This window comes from Neofelis nebulosa, chromosome 15 (assembly GCF_028018385.1).
Source record: "Neofelis nebulosa isolate mNeoNeb1 chromosome 15, mNeoNeb1.pri, whole genome shotgun sequence".
NCBI classification, from domain to species: domain Eukaryota; kingdom Metazoa; phylum Chordata; class Mammalia; order Carnivora; family Felidae; genus Neofelis; species Neofelis nebulosa.
Window position 1 is genome coordinate 12,894,763 of NC_080796.1, and position 25,306 is coordinate 12,920,068.

At 36.6% G+C, this 25,306-nt stretch overlaps 1 protein-coding gene across 5 annotated transcripts in view; it reads left to right on the top strand.

The window, feature by feature from the left end:
* AKT3 (AKT serine/threonine kinase 3) overlaps positions 1–25,306 on the top strand; it is a 307,958-nt gene that overhangs the window by 260,123 nt on the left and 22,529 nt on the right. For all 5 annotated transcript variants that reach the window (XM_058701173.1, XM_058701171.1, XM_058701174.1 and 2 more), the window contains 2 exons: positions 2,246–2,460; positions 9,166–9,253. In XM_058701173.1, coding sequence (XP_058557156.1) covers positions 2,246–2,460; positions 9,166–9,253 — 303 coding nt within the window. The remainder of the gene's footprint in view (positions 1–2,245; positions 2,461–9,165; positions 9,254–25,306) is intronic.

Genomic DNA, 25,306 nt, shown 5'->3' on the forward strand with positions numbered 1-25,306 from the left:
TGGACTTTAAATGTCGATAAGATAATACATTACATCGGATTTGTGCGGTTTACAGTAACGTAGCAAACAGTTCTAATTATAGTGTTATGTATCTATATATTCATTAAAATGCCTAGGTTCAGAAGCAAAACCACTTATTTTGAGAATCAGCATTCATTTTACAAAGCTAAATAAAATATATTTTCTTTTATCAAACAGATTTTTTTACAATGCAGTTTTATTTTTCAGTTGCTTATTTCTCTTCAAAAATAAAACCCTTTTTTTATGTACTCACTTTCCCTTCTGGCCGCAAACCAGGTATTTAAACAAAAATAAAGGATTGCCAGTTTTGCCAGCTGGGGATGAGAACCCGGCTGGTGAAATGTGGGTTCGGGAAGCAGTTAATCCAGCTTTTATGCTTTTTATGGTTTTATGAAAAAAGAGGTTAAAAACCACATTTGGCTCTTTTTCGCGTGCGCCACTGTTTTGTTGGTGTTGTAGGAATTCAGCAAAAGGTTACTTAGATTTTAAAATTGTTTGTTATTAGGTAAAATCCTGGGTCCGTTAGATTAAGGCCCACAAACAGTGCATTCTACTAATTGGACATGAGATAGATTCTTGAATAATCAAAAGTCACTGGTATTTAAAAATTACACATACAACATTTCCTCTCACTTAAGAAAGTACACAGGCCGAATTCTTTCTGCTGCTTTAGGTTATTTGTTGTTTTCTCTGTATTTTTACATTACTCATTTCAAACAAGTAGAAATTTGAAGTATTTTTAGCTAAAGATGAAAACTAGAATTTGTTGTTCTTCCCCGAAATATTCTGCTTAGTTTGTTATTCTAGAAAAGATTTTCGAAAAAACGTAGGAAGTGGACTTGTGTTGATATCTTGCTAATGTAGTTCCTGTTCATTTTGGAACAATGATACAATTGAATTAAAAATCTTTTCATCACATGTGACAACCACTGCTGAATTAATCTTTAAGTAACATAGCTTTTTCTCAAAATTATATTCTCCACGCATATAAATACCTTGTCTACCCAAGTGCCTTTCATAGTATTTATAGGTAATCATAATGTAACCATCTAAAATGTCATGTTCAGTCCTATGACATAATTGGTAAATTTTAAATAAAAGTCCCATGGGAGTAATCCTCAACAAGTTATTTACTCAAACTAAGACAGTTTGCAACACGAGCACTACTTTGTTCTGCGTCAAATTCTTTCTTATGTCATCAATTACAAGATTTTTTTAATCGGTAAATTTCGTGGGTCTGGTTTTCTTGATCTTTTTATCCCAGAGCTGTTTATCCCAGAGCTAAGAGAATCAGATAAAGTAAGCTTTAAGATTATTCAGATATAGTAGCTTAAAGTAAAATATTGGAAGATCCAAACAGATGAAGAAAACTCCATTGAATGAGGAACATACCTCATAAAAAGGTAAAAATCAAAATTTTCCTAAGACAAATGGCAAGCCATTCTGCCCCAGTTTGAATAGGTTGCTCTAACATAGCCTGATAGTGTCACATCATATCTTTCCCAATTTATGTTGCATGTAATGTATGTTGGGAAATAAATTTAAGGGCATATACCAGAGTCTGTGAGTTTTGTTTGTGTTTAACTGAAATTTGCTTGTGGGCTTACTAACGCTTTGGATACAACTCACACAGTACATCTTTATATTCACTTTGATGACTGTTTCCTTAAAGACTTGAAACACTAGAGGCCTCCAGAAGTTTTCAGTTTTATTTTTGTGGTGGCCGTGCCCTGACCTCATCTGTGTTCCATCGCATAACTCCTGTCTTTCACCGTCTGGTTTGTATGACTTCGCTCTTCTCCATGCAAGAGGGTGTAAGGCTCATTATATACCCGGCAATCAGCACGGTGTGACTGCAAGTTAAAGTCCACATTAATGGAACCAGAATGAAAAGTTAAGTAGGCCTAAGAGAAAACGTGCAGATATGCAAAAATTTTTGTTTGATCCGTAGCGTACTCAGTCATTCACTTGGAATCTGCTGTGTGGCCTGTTCCCTTCCTTGTACGCTGGCCACTTCTGGACATATATGGAACATTTCACCTATCTGGTGTGATTTATATCTTTTGTAGGATACCTTATAGTTTAAATGTCAAAGTGTTAGAAGAGCCTACCTAGGCTTTGAAGGTTAGGATTCACTTTGTTGATGTAAAAGTCTTACATTTTATAAATACTGCTGTAAAAGTTAATGTGGAGTAATGAATCTTTTCGCTGGTTTCGCTCTTAGGTATTAGAAGACAATGACTATGGCCGAGCCGTGGATTGGTGGGGACTAGGGGTCGTCATGTATGAAATGATGTGTGGGAGGTTACCTTTCTACAACCAGGATCATGAGAAACTTTTTGAACTAATACTAATGGAAGACATTAAATTTCCTCGGACACTCTCTTCAGATGCAAAATCATTGCTTTCAGGGCTCTTGATAAAGGATCCAAATAAACGGTAAGCCACAAATAACACTCACTGAGTTACTGACGAATGTGGTTAGAAATTGTGATATGGAAATTAATTCAAATGTAACTCACTCCAAGGAGCAATGTATTTGGTGTAGACATCTTCCCACTGAAATACTGACTTATTTTTAACTGCGTAATACAGAACATTTAAAAAATTTCTGCAACTCTTTCCTAACTTGGGAAATTTTATGTAGATTTTACCAAATAAGGATTTTGAGGGTTTTATTATCCGTACCGTGAGTGAACAATTTCTTAATTGCCCTGGTACTTGCTATTGTGGGGACAGAAGTATCCCCTTTTTTTCCTTTCAGTCTCTGGGCCTTTATATTTATGCTAATTTACATAATAAAAAGGATAGAACCGGCTCTGTATTTTCCTTCCATCCCAACCTGTGTTAACATATCCAGCTACTTTTTTTGTCCATTGTAGATATTCCTTTCCATGTGTGGCTGGAAAGAACTAAAAGCAAAATATGTTTACACACTTTGTACTTCTTTTGTAGCTACAACTGTGACCTGAAGAATCCTACAGTCCTTTGCTTAGCGAACTGTAGCATTCTTTGTTCGTGTTTCTGTGTTCATTTACACATACAGTTTATAAGTCATATATGAAATGACTGTTAATATAAAAATGTCCCTTAATCTGTGTTTGTGTATTCATGTATACAGCCGTCCTTTCCTCTAGGTACATACGCATATCAGCGTTGCTCTAAAAATCACTTAGGTGTTAAGCTCTTGAGGATTATTTCTTAGATTGCTAAATCTTCCCTCACATAATGATTTTTTACAAAGTTCTGTTTTTGGTTGGTGTTCGTTGTGTATTAGTTGACAGACTGAATTAATGAATGAAGGAGGGAATGAATCCTAAAATGCGATTTTTGTTTGCTTTAGAGATGGTTTCCATTACACACTTCTAGATTTTAAATTTGTGAGGAGCATGATTTTACCTTCAGAAATAAGCAGACTTAATAAAAGAGATAGCTTTTGCTCGTGAGGAACCTTTCTGACTTGTGTTTTATAATCCTGGTCATGGACATCTTACCTTATATTTGCAAAGTGATTTTGGTTTCTTTTTCAGGGTATTTGTGTATCTGTTGTTCCCTTTGCTGTTTCAGTAGCCTTGTAGAGTTGATAGGTGGATATTATTCTCATTTACATTTGATTGAGGACAAAGCCGAGGCCCCTAGAAGGTGAAGCGGTTTATCCTACAGAAAATTCCTATAGAAGAAGAGCAGAAATCACCTTTATTGGTGCCTATTTGCTGTTTCTCTCGTAGCTTATTCGCAATGCATCAGTTTCTCAGTTGGTTCAGGTTTTGAAATGTGTTCCATTTAGTGTGATTATTTCACAATTAATGTAACACACAGCACTTGGTGATAGGTAATCTTTAAACAGAGCTAAGATTTCCGTTTTGTCTACTTGATTTAGGGATCTAATATTTGGCTTGGATTTCAAGAGCAGCGAATTTTTTCCTGCATCCTTTCCTGACGACTCCAGGGAACTTAGCCCTTTCCTTGATGGCCCCTCTAAGCAGCTGCTGGAGCACGCTTGTGTCTGTGGTTCTCATGTCTGTGTGTCATTCATTTTCTCATCCCCACCCCCACCCCCGGGGGAGGAGGGAGATAACACAAACTAGATACTTGATAATTGTTGAATAAATGTGAGGTACATTCTAGAATGTTAGTGGCCTGGTGAGTAGGACAGTTCCTAAAGGTTTGCCCACCCAGAGGTTGGTATCATCTAAAGAGAAGCTGGGGTGTTCTTTCTCAGTTCTTTGATGTTCTCATTTAAGATAGGGGAGTCATTCTCCCTCCACTGTTGCATTGCAATATTGGGAACGGAACGATGAGCAAGACAAATCATCTCTGTTCTAGATAGTCATAGAATAATGCAAGACAGAAAACAGGTACTCACAGATACTCAGACCTACATACAAATGCCTGTTGAAATTTATTAGCTCTGACCAGGGGGCTGGAAGAGTTGGGGAGGCGTAGGGGTGCTCATGCAGAGAAATTTACATGAAAAGAAATCCAGGGGTATCTGGGTGGCTCAGTCAGTTAAGCCTCCGACCCCGATTACCACTCAGGTCATGATCTTGCGGTTTGGGAGTTCGAGCCCCACATTTGGCTCTGCACTGACAGTGCGGAGCCTGCTTGGGATTCTCTCTCTCCCCATCTCTCTGCCCCTCCTCCTCTCTCTCTCTGTCTCTCTCTCGCTCTCTCACTCTCTCTGTCCCTCTCTCAAAAATAAATAATATTTGAAAAATAATAAAAAGAAAAATCCAGAGTTGTAAATGAACATGGCATTTGAGAAGTTCAGCAACTACAGGGTAGAATATGAGTTGGGTAATGTTGGGAGATGAAGCTGAAATGGTAAACTTCAAAGACCTTCTGCTTCTGAGAAACTATTTAACCTTTATTCAGAAGGGGATGAAAAAACAGTGAGTTATTAAAAGTAAGAGATGGTATAATGAGTTTTGTGCTAGGAAAGGTGAAGGGCCAGGGGCAGGTAGGCAGAGCAGTTGAGAACACATACGGGATTGTCCAGATGAGAGGCAGTGAGTAGGACTTTGTGAATAATGAAGGAGACGTGGTGGGGACATGGAAGGAGTCTCCCGCCTCCGTGCTTTCCAGCTTGAGTGATTCGTTTGGAGGATGGGGTGTTATCAACAGACAGGGAGCACAGGCAGAGGACCGGGGGGGGGGGGGTGCGGGGGGGGGGGGGAGGAGAGGGGAGGGTTTACTGACACCTGCTCCGGCTGTGCCGAGTCAGGTGTCTGTAGAAAACCCAGATGGAACTGAAAATAGTACCAGTGCTAAACAGAAATGTGGTGGCTGAATATATGGTTTGGGGACCCACGGATATCTCGGAGGCAGCTGGGGCCGGGACAGTCGTGGGCAGGGTTGAGTACAAAGGGAAGACGGCCTAGGACAGAATCCTGGGAAGCATCACAATTTAAGAGGTAGGAAGAAGAGAAACAGCCACTAAGAAGACCCTGAAAAGTCTTTGGAAGCCTCATAAAATAGCATTATCCTAGACCTCGTTATTCTTCCTCTTCAACAATTTTAAATGCTGCCTGAATTTTTTGAGACTCTTTACTGAATTACTGTCAGTTCTACCAGAGGGTCAACCATCATTTGCCTTTCTTTCTAATGCGCCATTACTTTATGCTCATTCTATCAGTATCTCCTTTATCCTCCTGCACGCAGTTCATAGGAAAAGCGTGACCTTGTGTTGCATTCAGTAACACAGGAAAATATGAATTCCATGATGTTCCTAATAATGAAGAATCCATAGTCGCTGAGGATTTAGTTTGGCATTCTGATATTGGAGTTTACTATTCTTAGACATAAATATCTTAGTGCAAATCATATTTTGATATTATTTTGAAGTCTTAAATTGTATATTAAGGAGTCATTGACATTGAAGTTTTTGACAGTTTCACACTTGGAGGAAGCTTGTGTTAAAGAGTCTCTCCCAGCTTCTAAAATGGCAGTCTAAGATTATATTCTTAGACTTCACATAGTACTCATGGCTGATACTTTAGTTTTTTATGTATTTGATAAATATAGATTAAATGCTGGCAATGTCCACAGCCAAACTATTGCTAGAGAACTGAGGGGTGACAGAAAATGAATAACTAAACTAAAGCTGGATTAAAACCTCCTATTTACCAAATGATTACGGCTCTCTATTCCCAGCTCCCACCTCATCCACTATCTCCCGTAGAATTCAAAATGAGAGCGATACGGAAATAAAAACAATAGCGTAAGGGTGAGAAAAGACAGTGAACTTCTGAGTTTTCTCCTGCAGACTACTTTGATTCATACTTTGAAATGTTAAGTTCTCTTCAGAAACACGTGTTTTGGTGTCTCTGCTTTTCTGGCTCCCTGAGTAGGAGCTTAAAGTGCTTTTTGGATAATCCAGGGCTGGTCTCTGCCCTCAAAAGAATTTGCAGCCTAACCGGGGAGGGACACACACAACTTGGAATAGAATGAAGAAAGAGGAAGGTTAGGGAGTGGAGTGCTGGCGTTGACTAAATACGGAACCGCCAGTCGGAAAGTTCTGCATTCGATCACCGCTAATACCGTCTGGTCCCATCTAGAGTCCCTGTCAGTGCTGTGGCTCATTCTGCACGATCTGGGGATGGGAGACCCGTGGATCATTACTACAGATAACTCAGATATCAGCTCATTGTTCTATTTTCTATTCTGGCCATGTGTCAGGGAATCCCAGATTCTTCCCAGTCGTGTGTTCCTTATACCTAATAATAGATTGTATTATTGTTTGTTTATCCTGACCTATTTGTGTTTCTTCCTACCCAGTGGTGTGTGGATGTTCCAGCTCTTAAGAGCCAATTGTTAAATTTCAGGAATTTCATGAGCTGGTTGTTTTAATACAGTCATTATTAAAAATCAAATTACATAAACTTACAAAAGTAAATCAAGTACATTGAAAAGAAAGGTGATAAACACTCAAAATTCATCACTCCTTGATAATTTTGTTGCATTTTACTATTCTGATGTTACTCTTGTCTGTTGTGTCTGCATAGAAATACTATGTAATGGTTTGGTTCTGCGTACCTGTTCCCACTTCTGTGTTGAGTGCCATCAGGTTGCTGACTTGAAATTGGCCATGTGGGGAGTATTCACATGACCACAATGGCAAACTTTGTACGTCAGGGCTTGATTTATTGTTTTTAGATTAGATTTAAATAACTAAGTAGAGAAGATGTTAATAATACGGTTTACATGTTAAAGCTGTCCTGTCTGTATCTGCTACATTGTGACTAGCGTGCGCGCGCGCGCGCACACACACACACACACACACACACACACACACAATGAAGAGATACTCTCCCACTGTTCCCAGATGATTTACCATCCATCAAGGAGGTCACTCACATAACTGAGAAGCAAGTGAAGTTCTGACATGTGCCTTTTTGTATGACTTTCAAATTCGTCTTCGCCATAAATGAAAAGATCAGCTGGTATTCGTGCTGGAGCCACTCCGAGTCAGTGAGGGACTGTGGAGTTCAGCAAAATTAACAAATGTTCTCTTTGAGCATCACTTGGCTAATTTACAATAAAGGACACTCTGTATTTTATTGCTCTTTGAAATTTTGTGCCTTGCATCCTTTATATCTGTAAAATCCATAACAAACGTATGTATAATATGCATATGTAATATTATACATGCATAATTTTCCCCAGAGAGCTGGCTGTTAAGCACGTAGCAGCCCATACTATTCCTTTTATTTTTCAAGTTTTTATTTAAATTCTAGTTAACATATATGGTAAAATTGGTTTCAGGTGTAGAATTTAGTGATTCATCACTTACATAAAACACCCAGTGCTCATCCCAACCAGTGCCCTCCTTAGCGCCCATCCCCCACCCACCTCCCTCCATCGACCGTCAGTTTGTTCTCTGTAGTTAGTCTCCTACGGTTTGCTTCCATCTCTCCTTTTTCCCCCCTTCCCATATGTTCGTCTGTTTTGTTTCTTAAATTCCACGTATGAGTGAGATCATATGGTGTTTTGTCTTTCTTTTACTTTGCTTAGCATTATACTAACTCCATCCACATTGTTGCAAATGGCAAGATTTCATGCTTTTTGATAGCCAAGTAATATTCCATTGGATATACATACCACACCTTCTTTATCCATTCATCAATTGATGGACATTTGGGCTCTTTCCATAGCTTGACTGTTGTCAATAGCACTGCTGTAAACATCAGGAGCATGCACCATTCCTAACCATGAACAAGACTAGAGAGACCTTTTGCTATATCAGTTCGGATTTAAATGGATTTCTTTTCCTTTCTTTTCTTTCTTTCCCTGTTCTTTTTTATTTTTTTCCTCCCCTTTCTCTCCTTCACTCCCTCCTTGCTTCCCTCTGTGTTATTTTTGCTTTTCTCATTCTTTCCTCCTAATGACTGGTACACACTATATGAAACTGAGGAAGCCAGAAAACACCTGAATTTCACACTGTGCCACCTATCAGTTAAATAAGAGTACCTGCAAAGATGGGGGGGAGCATCCTTAAATTCATGATGTATGTTGCAGCTTGCATAATAAATTACCTTGCAGTGATATTTCATAGGTTAACAGCCTCGTTTCTATGGCAGTTCATTTGCGGCATGAAAACAGTCCGTGAGTTTCTGTCTATTAGCAATACTGTACAAATTGCTCTTTCTAACTAATTAGGTAGTGACTTCAGAACTCAGGGTAACAAGGATGCATTTTGACATGAGTGTTACCAAAATAAATTTGGCTTATAGAACTGACGACGGTAACTGCTACCATTTCTTGTGCGAGGTGCTCGCCTCTGGTTTCTAACCCTTGCCGTGATCCACCAGGCTAGTGTCATTGTGCCCACTCTACAGAGGGGACACTGGGACTGAGCAGCTTGTTCATTGTCACACATGTCATAAGTGCCAGAGCTGGTTGCCTGTTTCAGGTTTGTCCCCAAAGCCTGTGCTCTCTTCAGCTACCACACTGTCCCGAGGCTACTTCTTATTAATAGCACATTAGGGAAATTAGATCTCATGGCAAAAGCTCTTTATTGGTTTGGCTATTTATCTCAAGGACTATTTATCACACAGAAAATTACATTTCACAAAAACTTTTTTGTTTTGCCTTGGGCTTATGTAAATGTTGTAATGCGCGCTCACTTTTGTTTCTGTCTCTTAGCCTTGGTGGAGGACCAGACGATGCAAAAGAAATTATGAGGCACAGTTTCTTTTCTGGAGTTAACTGGCAAGATGTGTATGATAAAAAGGTAGGTTATTTTCATGGCATAGTATTTATATATTTTGGCTAAAGTGAATTGACAGCAAAAAAAAATTTTTTAAGTGAATAAAATTCAATGATACAATGATACTTTTCATTTTTACCCCCTACATTTGATTGAATGTAGTATTGAAATTCTTAGCACAAAAATTTATTGATAAGTTTGACTCCCAAAATGCATCTTGAAATTTTATTCAGCATGGTCACTTGATTTTTCTTTTGTCACAGTGATGGTAGTTTGCTACTCGTTGTTTGCTTGGTATTAAGAGAAAAAATAAAGAAAACAATGTTGTGTTACTCTTTAAGAAAACTAGCAAAAAAATCATGTTTTTCTTTGTCTTTATGTCTTTAATGTTAGAGTGAGCTCTACAAGTTTGTTTATACAAATCCTTATTTTAAAAGGAATTGAAAGGAATTTAGTTTTAATATTTAACAAAGTAATAAATATTTTTCTTATGTGAGACTTCTCTGTTACTTGAAACAATTTTAATGCCCACAAAATGGGTGCTACTAATTTTATAACTTTATTTTTATTGTAATCTACTTATTACTTGTTTTTAATACTATAATTTTTGCCTAGGAACAGGAAATTACTGTGTCTAGTCCTTCTTTTTAACTTTTGTCTCTTTTGTTTCTACTACTTCTGGTATTGTTAGTACAGGCACTGATTTTGATTTTTTTGTTTTCAAATGCTCATATTAAAATTTTACTGTGAAATTTTTACACAGTACAGTATTTGCTGCTTAGAATCTTTATCTGGTTATTTTGTGTAGTTAGTTTCCATTTATTTCAGTTTTCCCTATTTTTCTCTGAAACATATATAATCAACATTTATGAAATGTCTATTTTGTGCTAAATATTCTCTTCTATTAATCTCTAAAGTGAAGATAGAATGATATCATATGACTTACAAGGAAGAAGACAAGTACCAAATTTTGGCATTGTGTTATGGGAATAGAGGGTGTGGTGATTTTCTAAAAGCACTTCTTGTAAAATAGTTGCACGATATTAAACATTTCTCCTCAAGCTTAAACTGCCATGTCTTGGGGCACCTGGGTGGCTCAGTCGGTTAAGCGTCTGACTTTGGCTCAGGTCATGATCTCACAGTTTGTGGGTTCGAGCCCCACATCAGGCTCTGTGCTGACAGCTCAGAGCCTGGAGCCTGCTTCGAATTCTGTGTCTCCCTCTCTCTCTGCCCCTCCCCTGCTCATGCTCCGTTTCTCTCTCTCTCTGTCTCCCTCTGTCTCCGTCTCTGTCTCTGTCTCTCTCTCTCAAATATAAACATTACCAAAAAAAAAGACAACAACAAGGGCACCTGGGTGGCTTAGTCAGTTAAGCGTCTGATTTTGGCTCAGATCATGATCTTACAGTTCATGGGTTTGAGCCCTGCATTGGGCTCTTTGCTGACAGCTGGAACCTGGAGACTGTCTCAGATTCTGTCTCTCTCTCTCTCTCTCTCTCTCTCTCTCTCTCTGTTTCTCCCCCACTCACGCTCTGTCTCTGTCTCTCAAAAATAAATAAATGTTAAAAAAATTTTTAAAAAATACCTCCTACATTTTAAGTTTCCACCATGTAGAAAGCACTGGGGTAGGTGCTGGATCTTTTTCAACGCTTATGAGAAGCATGTGACTGCTCTTAAATGTTTATTAACTTCACGAAGACAACTGAACATCCACTTTATAAACTGATGATGTTCTAACTGGGTTGCATCCCTACTTGGACCCTGTTGGCTCTGTACTGTTTTTGTCACATCAGTTCGCTACAAAAGACCCTTGTAAAAGGGAAGGATCAAGGTCTTCTGTCTCCCAGAAATAATACATGTCAGAGGTTTTCTTTGGTGTAAAGAGCTGTAAGCCACAAATATCCCTTTGGTATAACCTCACCAAGGAGAAGTCAATAAAAAAGGGAGAAAGAAGGAAAGGAGAGAAAGCATTTCTTGACGAGACAATTGTGAGGCACCAGTATGGCACCACTAACTTAAAGAAGAGGCAAAACATGAACTTTCTTCAATCCTGTCAGGAGACTAGTATATGCCACAAAGATTTCCTTGTCAGGGTTCAGCTCTCCATGTTAAGTGGAGGTTTGGCCTCACCTGGGGAAATCTCTGAGAGACACATGTCCTGTCTCTGCTCCACAGGACTAGACAGAGTGGAGACTATGGCCAGAGTGGAAGTGACAGTAAGACAGCAGCCGGCTCCCTTGTGGTGAATGGGATTGGAAGAGCCAGTATGCCATGAGAAGGAAACATAGCTTTAGATGATGTATGTGGAGACATGAGTTTAAATTGTTGTAATTGATAAAAATAGATGCCACTTAATCTGAGCAAAGGTGTTAAATATCATACGTGAAGAACAACTGCAAAAATTACAGTTTCCATAAACGAAATTCACCAGCAACTGACATCTGCTATAGGCTTACTCAGGTGGATGTCAGATGAGGCGGTGGCCTAGCCATCTTTACATACTTGAAGGACGTTACGCAGCATTACAGTAGCACCGTGACGTTTGAGTCTCTCTCTCAAAGCCTGTGAAAATGTGACTGGGTCTGTATCATACCACTAAGAAACAGGGAATTAATTATGAGAGTTCCGATGCCAGTAACTATTTTAATGAATCCAGTTATAATTCTACTCTTTGGACAGCATAAATTATGAAATAATTTAGAAAAACAAACATTTTATGGGGCTCTTATGTTTTTGAAATATGTAACTTATTCATGAGAGGTTAATTCATCTCTAAGATAAAGTATTTTTTTTTATATTTTTATTTATTTTTGAGAGTACACAAGCAGGGGAGGGGCAGAGAGAGAAGGGGACAGAGGGTCCAAAGTGGCCTCTGCGCTGACAGCGGAAAGCCTGATGCAGCACTCTAATGCGTGAACCGTGATAACGTGACCTGAGCCAAAGTCGGATGCTTAACCGACTGAGCCACCCAGGTGCCCCAAAGGTTTTTAATTACAATTTTACTAATACTCTTTAGGAGCTTTACTATTTCGTAGATTTATTATTACATAGTTATTGACCCGTTTTTCTATATACTGTGGCAGATCTAGGGATGAAGACATATATAGAGATGCTAATATATGGTAGGTAGATCTTTAAAGGTAGATCTTTAAAGGTAGATCTCTCCCTAGGTTAAGTAAAAAGCGAACTAATCTTGGGACGCCTGGGTAGCTCAACTGGTTCAATGTCCAGAACCAACTCTTGGTTTCAGCTCAGGTCATGATCTCACAGCCTGCATCAGGCTCTGAGGTGACAATGCAGAGCCTGCTTGGGATTCTCTTTCTCTCTGCCTTTTTCCCCCTTCCCCCGCTCACACTCTGTCTCTCAAAAATAAACAAACAAACATAAAAAAATGACTTAACCTTAATTGTGAATATCATGGTGTACCACTCAAAAGAGCACAGCACTGAAGTGTGGAAATAAGTGTCCTGGATTTGCTTCTTCCTTCCTGTGTGGAAATGGACAAATTATTTGAGTCACACAAAATTATGATCTCTGAATTGCCTTCAAGCTTGAAGGTTCTCTGGAGGATGTTTTATAAGATGAAGCTGTCCAGTTAAATTTCTGTGTAGGCTTTACACTCAGTTTGTCATCTACAAAGAGTCTGCTGGGATTTTGTGTGCTATTGTGTTGAATCTGTAGGTAAATTTGGGGGGGAATTGACATTTGAATAGGACTGAGCCTTCAGATCCATGAACATGGTATATCTCTGTTTATTTAAGTCTGCTTTAATTTCTCTCCATAATGTTTCATAATTTTCCATGTTCAAGTCTTACCCGTATTTTGTAGGTCCTTCAGTATTTCATGTCTTCTGATAAAATGTTAATTTAAAATTTTTATTTTCACATTGTTTGCTGCCAGTATACAGAAATACAGTTGATTTTGTATATTGACCATATGTCCTGCAGGCTTGCAATACTCACTTACTAGCTTTTTTTTTTTTTTTTTGTAGATAAGTTAGTATTCTCTGCATAGATGACTATATCTTATTTAAATAAGGAGGTTTACTTCATTTTCAGTTGGTACTTTTTTTTTTTTTTTTTTTTTGCCGTGGTATATTGGCTAGGACCTCACTATAATGTTGAGTAGAAGTTGAATAGAGTGAACATCCTGGTTTTATTCTTGATCTTAGGGGGAAAACAACTTTTATCACTAATCATGATGTTAATTATCACATCTAGTGCTGAGATCTTAGTTTTTAAATATCATTCTTCAATAAAAAGAACCAAGGTTACTTTGAGAAGCAGTTGATTTAAGAGCTGGGATGGGGGAAAATAAAAGATGGGTCCAAGGGCTTTTGTGATGCCAGAAAGTAAAAAAGAAAGATACGGAGGGAAGGAGTTAGAGGTACATTAATAGGATGGAGGAGCCAACCTTAAATAAGTCCCAGTAGTGAAAGCTGAAACAATTTCAATAAGAAAATAAAGATTATTATATATTGCTATTCCATTATGACCCAAAGAATAAAATATTCATAAGTCCACAGTGTAAAAAGTAAATGTTGAGAAAAAGGGACATTCCAGTTAAGGAAAGAAGATGAATTCCAGTTAATAAATGTGGAAGGAGTGAGAGAGCTAGAAAATCACCATTAGGCCCCCAGCATAAAACTTAGTGCATGCAAGATCTACCAATGAATGTTAAAATTAGTGGGCAAAGTTTAGTTTAAGAAAGAGAATATTGGGCCACCTGGGTGGCTCAGTCGGTTAAGCGTCTGACTTCGGCTCAGGTCACGATCTCACGGTCCGTGAGTTCGAGCCCCGCGTCGGGCTCTGGGCCGATGGCTCAGAGCCTGGAGCCTGCTTCCGATTCTGTGTCTCCCTCTCTCTCTGCCCCTCCCCTGTTCATGCTCTGTCTCTCTCTGTCTCAAAAATAAATAAAACATTAAAAAAAATTTTTTTAAAGAAAGAGAATATTTGCACAGTCTCAGTGTATCTCTCCTCAAGCATTTATTATATACAAAGCTTAGGAGAGTAACTTTACAGTAGAAAAAGCTGGCAGACTGTGTCTTAAGCCAGGGGATCAAGATTAACCACCAGTGATAAGACAGACTGACTTCATGTAGCCCATGATACGATGCTGTGAGAAGTACCCAAATGGAGAAGGCATTCCTGAAAATAACTGGCCAGGTAGCCTCAAAAGTGTCAACGTCACAAAAGGTGAGGAATGACCCTGGAACTGGGCAGACTGGGGGAGACTGAGGGCACTCTGGCCACATGCTGCCTGCGACTCTGGTTTGGTTCCTGGGACAGAAGAGGGACATGGTAGGTAACAGCTCCATACCAGCATTCATTTCTTAGTTTGGAGCACCATGCTTTGGCTGTATGAGACACTAGCCTTAGGGGCAGGTGTGTAAACGGGATATGGGAACTTTTTGTACTACTTTTGTAAGTCATCTCTAAGCCTAAAATTATTCCAGTGTAACAAGTTATAAAAATGTGGTGTTAGTGTAAGCTTCCTATACCTCCTTTGTTAGGTTGAGGAAGTTCCCTTCTGTTCTCTTATGCTAATAGTTTTCATCCCTGAGAGGTGTTGAATTTTGTTAAAGTTTTTCTGCATTTGTTGTAATGGCCTTACGGTTTTTCTCCTTTACATTATGAAGATGGTGAATTACATGATTGGTTTTCTGACATTAAATAAACCGTACATTCCTAGGGCAAAACCCATTCGGGTTATCCTTGTTAAGTATTGCTAGATTTGATACAATGTATTTATTAAGGATTTTTGCATCCTTAAATCACAAATGGTACTAGGCATCATCATCTTTTTCTAAAATGTCTTTGTATGATTTTGATTTCGGAATCATGTTTGACTTTTTTTAATGAAGAGGGAAGTATTCCCTTTCTTCAATTGTTTGGAATTGTTTGTGTAGAATTTGTATTACCTGTTGCTGAAATCTTTGATAGAATTTACCAATGAAGCCACTAGGGTCTGGCATTTTGTATTTGTTTGGGAGCTTTTAACTATAATTTCAGTTTCTTTCATAGTTCTGGGACTGTTGTGGTTGTCTGTTGCTTCTTGAATGTCTTGGGATCTTTTGTCTTCTAGGCTTTCTAATGTACTGGCTTAAAGATCTTACTGTCTTTACAGTGTTTGCTATCTATGTAATTATGATCTCTCTCTTAATGCTGAAGTTGGTAACTTGTGTCTTCTCCTTTTTCTTGATCAGTCTGGCTAGAGGTCTATGTCTGCTGTTGAGTTTTTTCAAAGAACCAGCTTTTGTTTTCACTGATTTTCTGTATTTTTCTGGTCATTATTCATTGATTAATTTGTTCTGCTCTTTATTATTTCTTTATTCTGCTTCTTTTGAGTTTACTTGCTCTTTTTTCCTTATTTTCTTTAAGGGGAAGGTAAGATTATTGTTTGGGGACCGTTCTCTTTTTCTAGCCTAGGCCCTCAATGGATGCTCTAAGTTTCCATTTAAGGACTGTTAACTTTGTTTTGCGAGTTTTGACCTATTTGTTTTTATTTCAAAATATTTTTAATTCCTCTTGTGATTCCTTCTTCACTCCGATTATTTAGAAATGTTTGATTTCCAAATATATAGATTTTTCAGATATTTTTCAGTTACTGATTCCTAACTAAATCCTCTTGTGTTTGGAAAACATACTCTATATGATAGTAATCCTTTTAAATTTATTGAGACTTGTTTTATGGCCCAGAAAATGGTTTATTTGGGTGTATGTTCTGTGTACACTTCAAAAGAATGTGTTTTCTGCTTTTATCGTATAAAGTGTTCTACCACTAGCCATTGGTCAAGATGGCTGATGGCGGTGTTCATGTTTCCTGTATTCGTACTGATTTTCTTTCTAATTGTCCTATCAGTTATTGGGAAAGGATTGTTGAAATCTAAAGCTATAATTATGGATTTGTTTTTCTTTTTAGTTTTCATGTATTTTGAAGCTTCACTGTTGGTTGCATACACACTTAGTTTTGTTACATCTTGGCGAATTTACCTTTTAATCGTTATGAAGTGTTCCTATATATTCATAGCAGTAATCTTAGTTTTGAAATCTACTTTGTTTGATATTAATATAAGTATTCCAGCTTTCTTTTGATTTTATATATCCTTTCCATCTTGTTACTTTTAACCTTGGTCGTTATATTTAAGTGGGTTTTCTTTTAGGTATCATGTAGTTGACTCGTGTGTGTGTGTGTGTGTGTGTGTGTATTTTAATGTGTATGATGATGGTCTTTATTTACAACTTTATGGCAAAAAAAGAAGAGGGAAAAGTTTAAAACCCAGCTGATCCTGTCAGATTGAAGAAGTTCCTTTTTAAATGCCAGTCGCGGGGCGCCTGGGTGGCGCAGTCGGTTAAGCGTCCGACTTCAGCCAGGTCACGATCTCGCGGTCCGTGAGTTCGAGCCCCGCGTCAGGCTCTGGGCTGATGGCTCGGAGCCTGGAGCCTGTTTCCGATTCTGTGTCTCCCTCTCTCTCTGCCCCTCCCCCGTTCATGCTCTGTCTCTCTCTGTCCCAAAAATAAATAAAAAACGTTGAGAAAAAAAAAATAAATAAATGCCAGTCGCATTGCCCCAAGGTAAACAATACTGAATCTGCATATGCAATTTCCTTTATTTTGAGCTAAGTTGATTTCAATACCTAAATATTAAATGTGAAAGGTCATTTTTGGCATAACAAACAATATGCAGCAAATAGCAGCATCTATAAGCACAAAATACTCCTAGAGATGTGGGGACTTGATGGAAATACAGTGTCCTGCTCAATGTGTGAGAGGTTTAGCCAGTTAAGAGTCAGCTTGTGATTTTGTTGACATTCTTCATCAATTTTGTTTTCAGTTTCATTGATTTCTGCTCTTAAAGTTATTTATTTTCCTTATCACAATTTTATTTGCTCTTCTGTTTCTACTTTCCTAAGCTGGAAGCTTACGTTATTACTGTATATCTTTCCTTTCTAAAGAACGCATTCGGTGCTATAAATTTTCCCTTAAGTACCATTTTCACTGCATCCCACAAATCTTGGTAAGTTGTATTTTCATTTAGTTCAAAATATTTAAAATTTTTTGTTGAGACTTCCTGTTTGACCCATGTGTTATTTAGATGTGTATTATTTAACCTCTAAGTATCTGAGGGGTTCTGAGCTGTCTTTCTCTTATTGCCTTCCAGTTTAATTCCACTAAGGTCTGAGTGCATACCCCTTGAATGATCTGTTTGTAAATTTGTTAAGCCAAAGCATAAGAGACTCTTAAAAACTGAGAACAAACTGAGGGTTGATGGGGGGTGGGAGGGTGGGTGATGGGTATTGAGGAGGGCACCTTTTGGGATGAGCACTGGGTGTTGTATGGAAACCAATTTGACAATAAACTTCATATATTGGAAAAAAATTTTTAAAAAAATTAAAAAAAATAAAGATAAAAAAATAACTTTGTTAAGGTGTGTTTTATGGCCTAGAGTGTGGTCTGTCTTGGTGAATGTTCTGGGAGTTTGAGAAGAATGTGTATTTCACTGTTGTGTGATGAAGTAGTCTATAAATGTCATTTGGATCCAATTGGCTGATGGTACTTTTTTAGTTCAACTATGTCCTTATTAATTTTCTGCCACCTGGATCTGTCAGTTACTGATAAAGGGATGTTGCAGTCTCCAGCTGTAATAGGGAGTCCATCTGTGTGTCCTTGCAGCTTGGTTTTTGCCTATTGTATTTTGATACTCTGTTGTTAGATGCATACACATTAATGATTCTTACATTTTCTTGGAGAATTGGCCACTTTATCATTATGTAATGACCCTCTCTATCTCCGATAATTTTCCTTGCTCTGAAATCTGCTCTGTTTGAAATTACTGTAACTACTCCAGCTTACTTTTTGGTTAAGTGTTACTGTGGTATGTGTTCCTCCTTCCCCTTACTTTAAATCTCTTGGTATCTTTACATTCAAAGTGGATTTCTTGTAAATAATAATGTGGTTGGTTCTTGTTTTCTACACCCTTGACAGTCATTGCCTTTTGGTTGGTGTTTTTAGACTGTTGAAATTTGAAGTGACCATTGACATGGTTGGATTAATATCTACCCTATCTGTTACTGTTTTCTATTCATTATCCTGTTCTGTGTATATTTTTGTGTGTTCCGCTGTTTTTCTAACACTTCTGGTTTTAACTGAGTATTTTCTAAGACTGCCTTTTTTCCTCCTCCGTTAGCATATCATTTATACTTCTTTTTAAACTTTTTTAGTGTTTTCCTTTGAGTTTGCAGTACATATTCATAACTAATTCAAGTCCTTTTTCAAATAATACTATACCACTTGGCAGATGGTAAAAGTACCTTAAAGCAATATTCCTGATTCCTCCTTCCTGTCCCAAATATGTTGCTGTCATTAAGTTCATTCATGCATAAGCTATAATTATTGTATACATTGTTGCATTATTATTTCTACAAACTGTTCTCTGTTAGATCAAGAATAAGGGGAAAACAGGATTTTATTTTACCTTTGTTGGTTCCTTTTCTAGCATTCCTCCTTTCTTTCTGTTGAACTAACTTTCTGTCCTATATCATTTTCTTTCTTTTCGATGAACTTTTTTTTTTTTTTTTTGGTAACATTTCTTGCAAGGTAGGTCTGTTGGTGATGCCTTGCCTCAAGTTTTGTTTGTCTGGGAAAGTCTTTATTATTCCTTATTTTGAAGGATAATCTTGCTGGATACAGACTTCTAGGTCAGTGGTTTTGTCTTTCAGCAGTAAGTGTTTTACTGCATTTATTTTTCTTTCTTGCATGGTTACCGAAGAGAAATCCATTGTTAATTCTTGTATTTGAGCCTCTATAGATAAATAAGGTTTTTGGAGAGAGAGTGTGTGTGTGTGTGTGTGTGTGTGTGTGTGTGTGTGTGTTTCTGGCTTCTCTCAAGATTTCATCCTTGTCTTTGATTTTTTGTACTTTGAATAGGATATGGCTAGGTGTAGCTTTTGGGGTCTTTATCTTGAATGATATTCTCTGAACTTCTAAGATATTGGTGTCTAGCACTAATTTTGTAAAATTTTCAGTCATTATTGCTTCAGATATTTCTGCTGTTTTCATTCTCTCTCTTCACCTCATATTCCCATTACATATACATTTTATAATTATTTCACAATTCTTGGATATTCCATTCTTTTTTACTCTTACTTCTCTTTCAGAAGTTTCTATTAACAGTTCTTCAAACTCACTGATTCTTTCCTTGGCTATGCCCTGATTATGATTGAGCCACCAAAGGTATTCTAAATTTCTGTGATGGTGTTTTTTATTTCTAGGATTTCCTTTTTATTCTTTCTCTGAGAATTCATTTATTTATTTACCTTACCCATATGTTCTTGAATGTAGTATATTTTTTCCATTAAGACCCTTACTATGCTTTCATAGATGATTTAAATTCCTGGTCTGGTGAGTTCCAACGTCTGTGCCATATCTGAGACTTTCTGGTGCCTGCTCTTTACCTTGAAACTGGGTTTTGGTTTGGTTTGGTTTTTTTTATCTTTTAGTATGCCTTGTATTGAGAGCCAGACATTATGTACTGGGTAAAAGAAACTGAAGAAACTGAGGTAAATAGGTTTTTCGAAGTTGTATGTGTTTATCAGGGTAGTTTTTTATGCTAAACTTACTTGCTAGGGCTAACACCTTTTTTAAGGAGATTTTTCAATTTGTTTGCCTTTTCTTTTTTTCTTGCATTATTTCACTAGTTAGGATTGCCAGAACAATGCAGTATAGAAATGGTGAGAACAGACATTTAATTATTACTAATATTAGGGAAATAGCATTCACACGATATTAGTTGTAGGTTTTTAAATGTACACCATCTCTCAGACTGACAAAATTTTCAACTATTCCTATTTTCTGAACATTGTTATTATGAATGGACACTGGATCTTGTCAAACGCTTTTTTCTGCATTCACTGACACAATCATGTGGTATTCTGTTTTAATTTGTTAATATGGTGAATCATGTTGATTTTTGAATATTGCCTCTATACTGTGTGCCTCAGATTAACCTCAGTCATGGTATATATACTTTTTATATATTGCTAAATTTTTTTTGCTTGTATTTTGTCAAGGACTTTTTGTATATTAAATTGTGGGCTGTACTTTTTTTATTGTTACTACCTGCCTGATTTTAGAATCAGGATAATGCTTGACACCAAAAGTGAGTGGTGTTTCTCTCTCTTCTATTTTATGAAAGATTTTGCACAGAATTGGTATATTTCTTCTTTAAATGTTTGATAGAATGTCCTGTTGAATCCATCCAAGCCCAGACTACAGAAATTGTCTCTTTAATGGATGTAGGACACTTCCAGTTACTCATTTCCTTTGAATGAAATTTAGTAGCTTGTATGTGTTTCAAGAAGTTTTAAAACTTTAATTGTTGAAATAATTGACATTGAGTTGATCACTTATTGTCTTGATTTTTTTTTCCATTTCAGCTTGTTTTTTAAATCAGTTCTTCTTTTTCTAGTTTATTCAGTTGAAAACTTAGATTTGAGTCTTTTGTTCTTTTCTAACACAGTGGCTGTGCTATCTGTTTACTTCTAAACACTCCAGCAAGTTGTGTTACATCATAGTGTGACTTGCTGTTCATTTAAAAATGCTTTCTAATTTCCCTTAGGATTTCTTCTTTGGCCATATGGGTTCTTGAAGTGCATTGTTTGATTTACAGTGTTTGTCGATTTTTCAGCTATCTTTCTGTTTTAATATCTAGCTTAATTATCTTGTTTTTAAAGAACATCCTTTGTATATTTTAAATCTTTTAAATTTTTTGAGATTGTTTTATGAAATAAATTATGGTTTATATCGATGAATGCTTTGTGTGGATTTGGAAAGAATATTCTCTTATTATATATGGTGTTTTATAAATGTCAATTAAGTCAAGTGAACTAATGATAAGTCTTCTATATCCTTACTGAATGTTTAATGGCTTGCTTTTACCAGTTATTAAGAGAAGGGGATGAAAATCCTCAACTATAATTGTGGCTTTGACTATTTGTCTTTTAGTTTTATCACCTTTCCTTTATTTTAATCTTAAAGTTCTGCTTTTAGGTGCTCCCAAGTTTAAGATTGTTGTATCTTCTTGATGAATTTACCTCATCATTTCATCTAGGTTAGCCAATTTTTGGCATAAAGAGTAGAGTGGAAAGAAATGAAATAAATAGAAAAACAATAAAGAAATTAAAAAAAAACAAAAGTTGATTATTTGCAAAGATAAAATTGACAAACTTTCAGTTAGATTGACTAAGGAAAAAAAGAAAAGTACTAAAATCACAAATGAAAGAAAGATATTACTACTGACTTTATAGAAATAAAAAGGATTGTAGGAGAATACTCTGAACAGATGTACACATAAAAAGTAGAAAACCTATATGAAATGGAAAAATTTCTAAAAACATACAAATTACCAAAATGAGTCAAGAAGAAATAGGAAATCTGAATAAAGTTACAACTAATAAGGCAATTAAATCAGTAATCAAAAAACTCCCAACAAAGAAAAGCCCAAGACCAGATGGCTTCACCAGAGAATTCTATCAAATATTTAGAGAAGAAATAACACCCGTTCTTCTCAAACTCCTCCAAGAAATTGAAGGAGTGAATACTTATTAACTCATTCTATGAGGCCAGCATTACCCTGATTCCAAAGCCATACAAAGACATTGCAAGAAAAGAAGACTAGAGACAAATATCCCTAATATAGATACAAAATTCCTCAGTAAGATACTAGCAAACCAATTAGTAGCATATTGAAAGGATTGTACAGCATGATCAAGTGAGTTTTATGGAATGCAAGGACAGTTCAACAGACTAAAATTAATCATTTTAACATCCCACATTAATAGAATAAAGAAAATCCACATGATCATCTTGGTGCATAAAACGCATTTGACAAAAGTCAACACCCTTTGCTGATTAAAAAAAACAACCTCAGAAAACTAGGAATAGAAGGAAACTTGCTCAAATGATAAAGGCCATAGATGAACCCACAGCTGACATCATACTCAGTGGTGAAAGACTGAAAGCTTTTCACCTAAAATAAGGAAGAGAACAAGAATGCCCATTTGTGACACTTCTGTTCAACATAATACTGGAAGTTGTAGTCAGAGCAGTTAGAACAGGAAATAGAAAGCAATCAAATTGGAAAAGAAGGAGTTAAATCGTCTCTCTTCACAGATGTAGAAAAACCCAACAAACACACACATTCACACACACAAAACCTCCTAAAGCTAATAAACAGAGTCGGCAAAGTTGCAGGATATGAAATCACACAAAATATATTATATTTGTATACATTAGCTATGAACAATCTAGAAAGCAAATTAAGAAAACAGTTCCATTTAAAGTAGCAGCAAAAAGAGTAAAGTATTTAAGAATAAATATAATCACGGAGGTGCAAGACTTGTATGCTGCCAGCTACAACATTGCTGAAATAGATGAAAAGACATGACCACCAGAGAGACACCCCATGTTTGTGGCTTGGAGACTTACTATTGAGATGGCAGTTCTAGTCACAGCGACGTTGCAGATTCGGTGCAATCCTTAGGACGGTGGTCACGAGTGCAGGTCTTGGAATATGCCGCTGCATTCATTTTGCTTCTATTTTGTTGAGGATTTTTGCATTAGTGATCATGAGGATATCGGTCTGTAGTTTATTTATTTTAATCTTTTTAATGTTTATTTTTGAAAGAGAGTATGAGTGGGGGAGGGTGGTGGAGAGAGAGAGACACACACACACACACACAGAATCCGAAGCAGGCTCCGTGCTCTGAGCTGTCAGCACAGAGCCCGACTGCGGGGCTCGAATTCATGAACCAGGAGATCATGACCTGAGCCGAAGTCGGTTGCTCAGCCAACTGAGCCCCCCAGGCGCCCCTATTGGTCTGTAGTTTAGAACATGCATTTCTTTTGAGGCACTAAATCAAACCTCAGTGGAAAACAAAGGAACTATATATAACTCAGACCATATTCTGTGATCAGTAAAATTAGGAGTAACCAGCAAAGAAATACTTCTCTGAACTTCAAATATTTGAAACTCTTAAAATGAACTTTAATATAATTCACGGACTAAGAAGTAGTTACATTGAAAATCAGAAAATATTGGAGTTAGAAGGACAGTGAAATTTGTGAAAGGTAATCAAGGCAGTTCTTAAATACTTGTACTGGGGTGGGAGTGGGCAAGTAAAATAGAAAGATCAGAAATTAATTAGCTAAGCTTCCAAATAAAATGAGGGAAAGAAATTCAGCAACAGAATCATCATGGTGGAAGTAAGTAGAAGCACACAGTAAATGTAGAAGTACAAATGAATAAATAGAAACGATTGAAAACATCAGGAAAATGCAGTTATATATAAGACTAGTCAAGCAGACAGAGCTCAAAATTAATAAAAAATATTAGGAATGAAAATGAGATACAGAAATATATTGCAATGAAAATGTAATATAACTACCATGAATGTGTGTATATATATATATATTTTTTAAGTTTAAGTGTGTGTATATATATATATATTTTAAGTTTATTATTTTGAGAGCGAGAAAGTGCGTGCATATGCGTGAGGAGGGGAGGGGCAGAAAGGAAGAAAGAGAATTCGCGCAACAGCATGGAGCCCCACGCAGTTCTTGATTCCATGAACCTCGAGATCATGACCTGAGCCAAAACTGAGAACTGGACACTTAACTGACTGAGCCACCCAGGCACCCCTATCCTGTTTTTTAAAAAGAGAGTTTATGGATAATTTCAGGCAAGCTTAAAATTACCAGCTGACTCACTCAAGAAAAGTGTGAAAATACCTAATTGTTAAATTAGTTTACAGTCTGTCACTTCTCCAACTCCAGTGTTTTTACCCCAATAAAAAACACCAGTACAAACCCAGATGAATTTTTCAGGTAATCTCCATCAAACATTCAAAGATAAGATAATCCCTATCATTAGAAAAATTTTGTACAATCTGTTCTGAAGGAAGAGAGGGGAGGAGGTTATATGCTTCTCAAACTTATTTTGTAACTTTGATCCCAAACCCTGATAAAACTATTACAAGAAAGAAAAATAATAAGCTATTTATGAACAGGGATATAAATATTCTAAATAAACTACTGAGCAATTATTTCCAACAATGCAAATAATATGTATGTTCTGATGTCCATGTTAGATTTGTTCTAGAAATGTGATTATATTAGAAAAAATTAATGTTATTCACCACATTTAGAGATTAAGGGAGAAATCCACATGACCATCTCAAACTTTATAGAAAAACTTGTCATAAAATGAAAGTAGAACATACTCATGGTTTTTAAAAATATATTTAAAACACTTTTAGTAACATAGAAATAACATGAACCTTCTTTAAGTTTTTATCAAAAATTTTTCTATAGTTAGGGCACCTGGGTGGCTCAGTCGGTTAAGCATCTGACTCTTGATTTCGACTCAGGTCATGATCTCACAGTTGGGGAGATTGAGCTCTGCTCAAGCACACGTGCTCTCTCTCTCAAAATAAATGTTAAAAAAAATTTTTTTTTCTACAAACATTATACTTAATGTTTGAATATTATAAATATTTTCTTTAAACATAAGAAAAAGGTATCCACCAATATCACATTCTAGGCAGTTTTTATTATAGATTCTAACCAACATAATAAGAAAAAGAAATAAGGGATATGTGACTTTTAAAGGACAAAATAACTTAATAGATCATTAATGGTGGAATATGTAATAATTAAAGTTTGTCCTATTCTTATAGTGGAATACTGTACTGAATAAAAAATGAGTAAATTGGGCTTATTCAGCATTCAGTATTGATAGTCAAAAATACATAAACATAAAAAGTCAGGTCACATAAGATGCCTAGGGAATGATACCATTATTACAATAACTGAAAACGAACTAAAGAAAATTGTATCTGCGACATAATTGGGAGAAAAGTATAGGAATTTGCATGCAAATGACACAAAGGAGCTCCACCACAATATTTGCTTGAATCGAACATAATTGTAATTGGGGGGAATTAAAAATGGGTATTATTAGTGAGGGGAAAGCAATAGGTATTGAGCTGTGTCTGTGCTTTAGGTCTTAAAAATACAAAAGTCT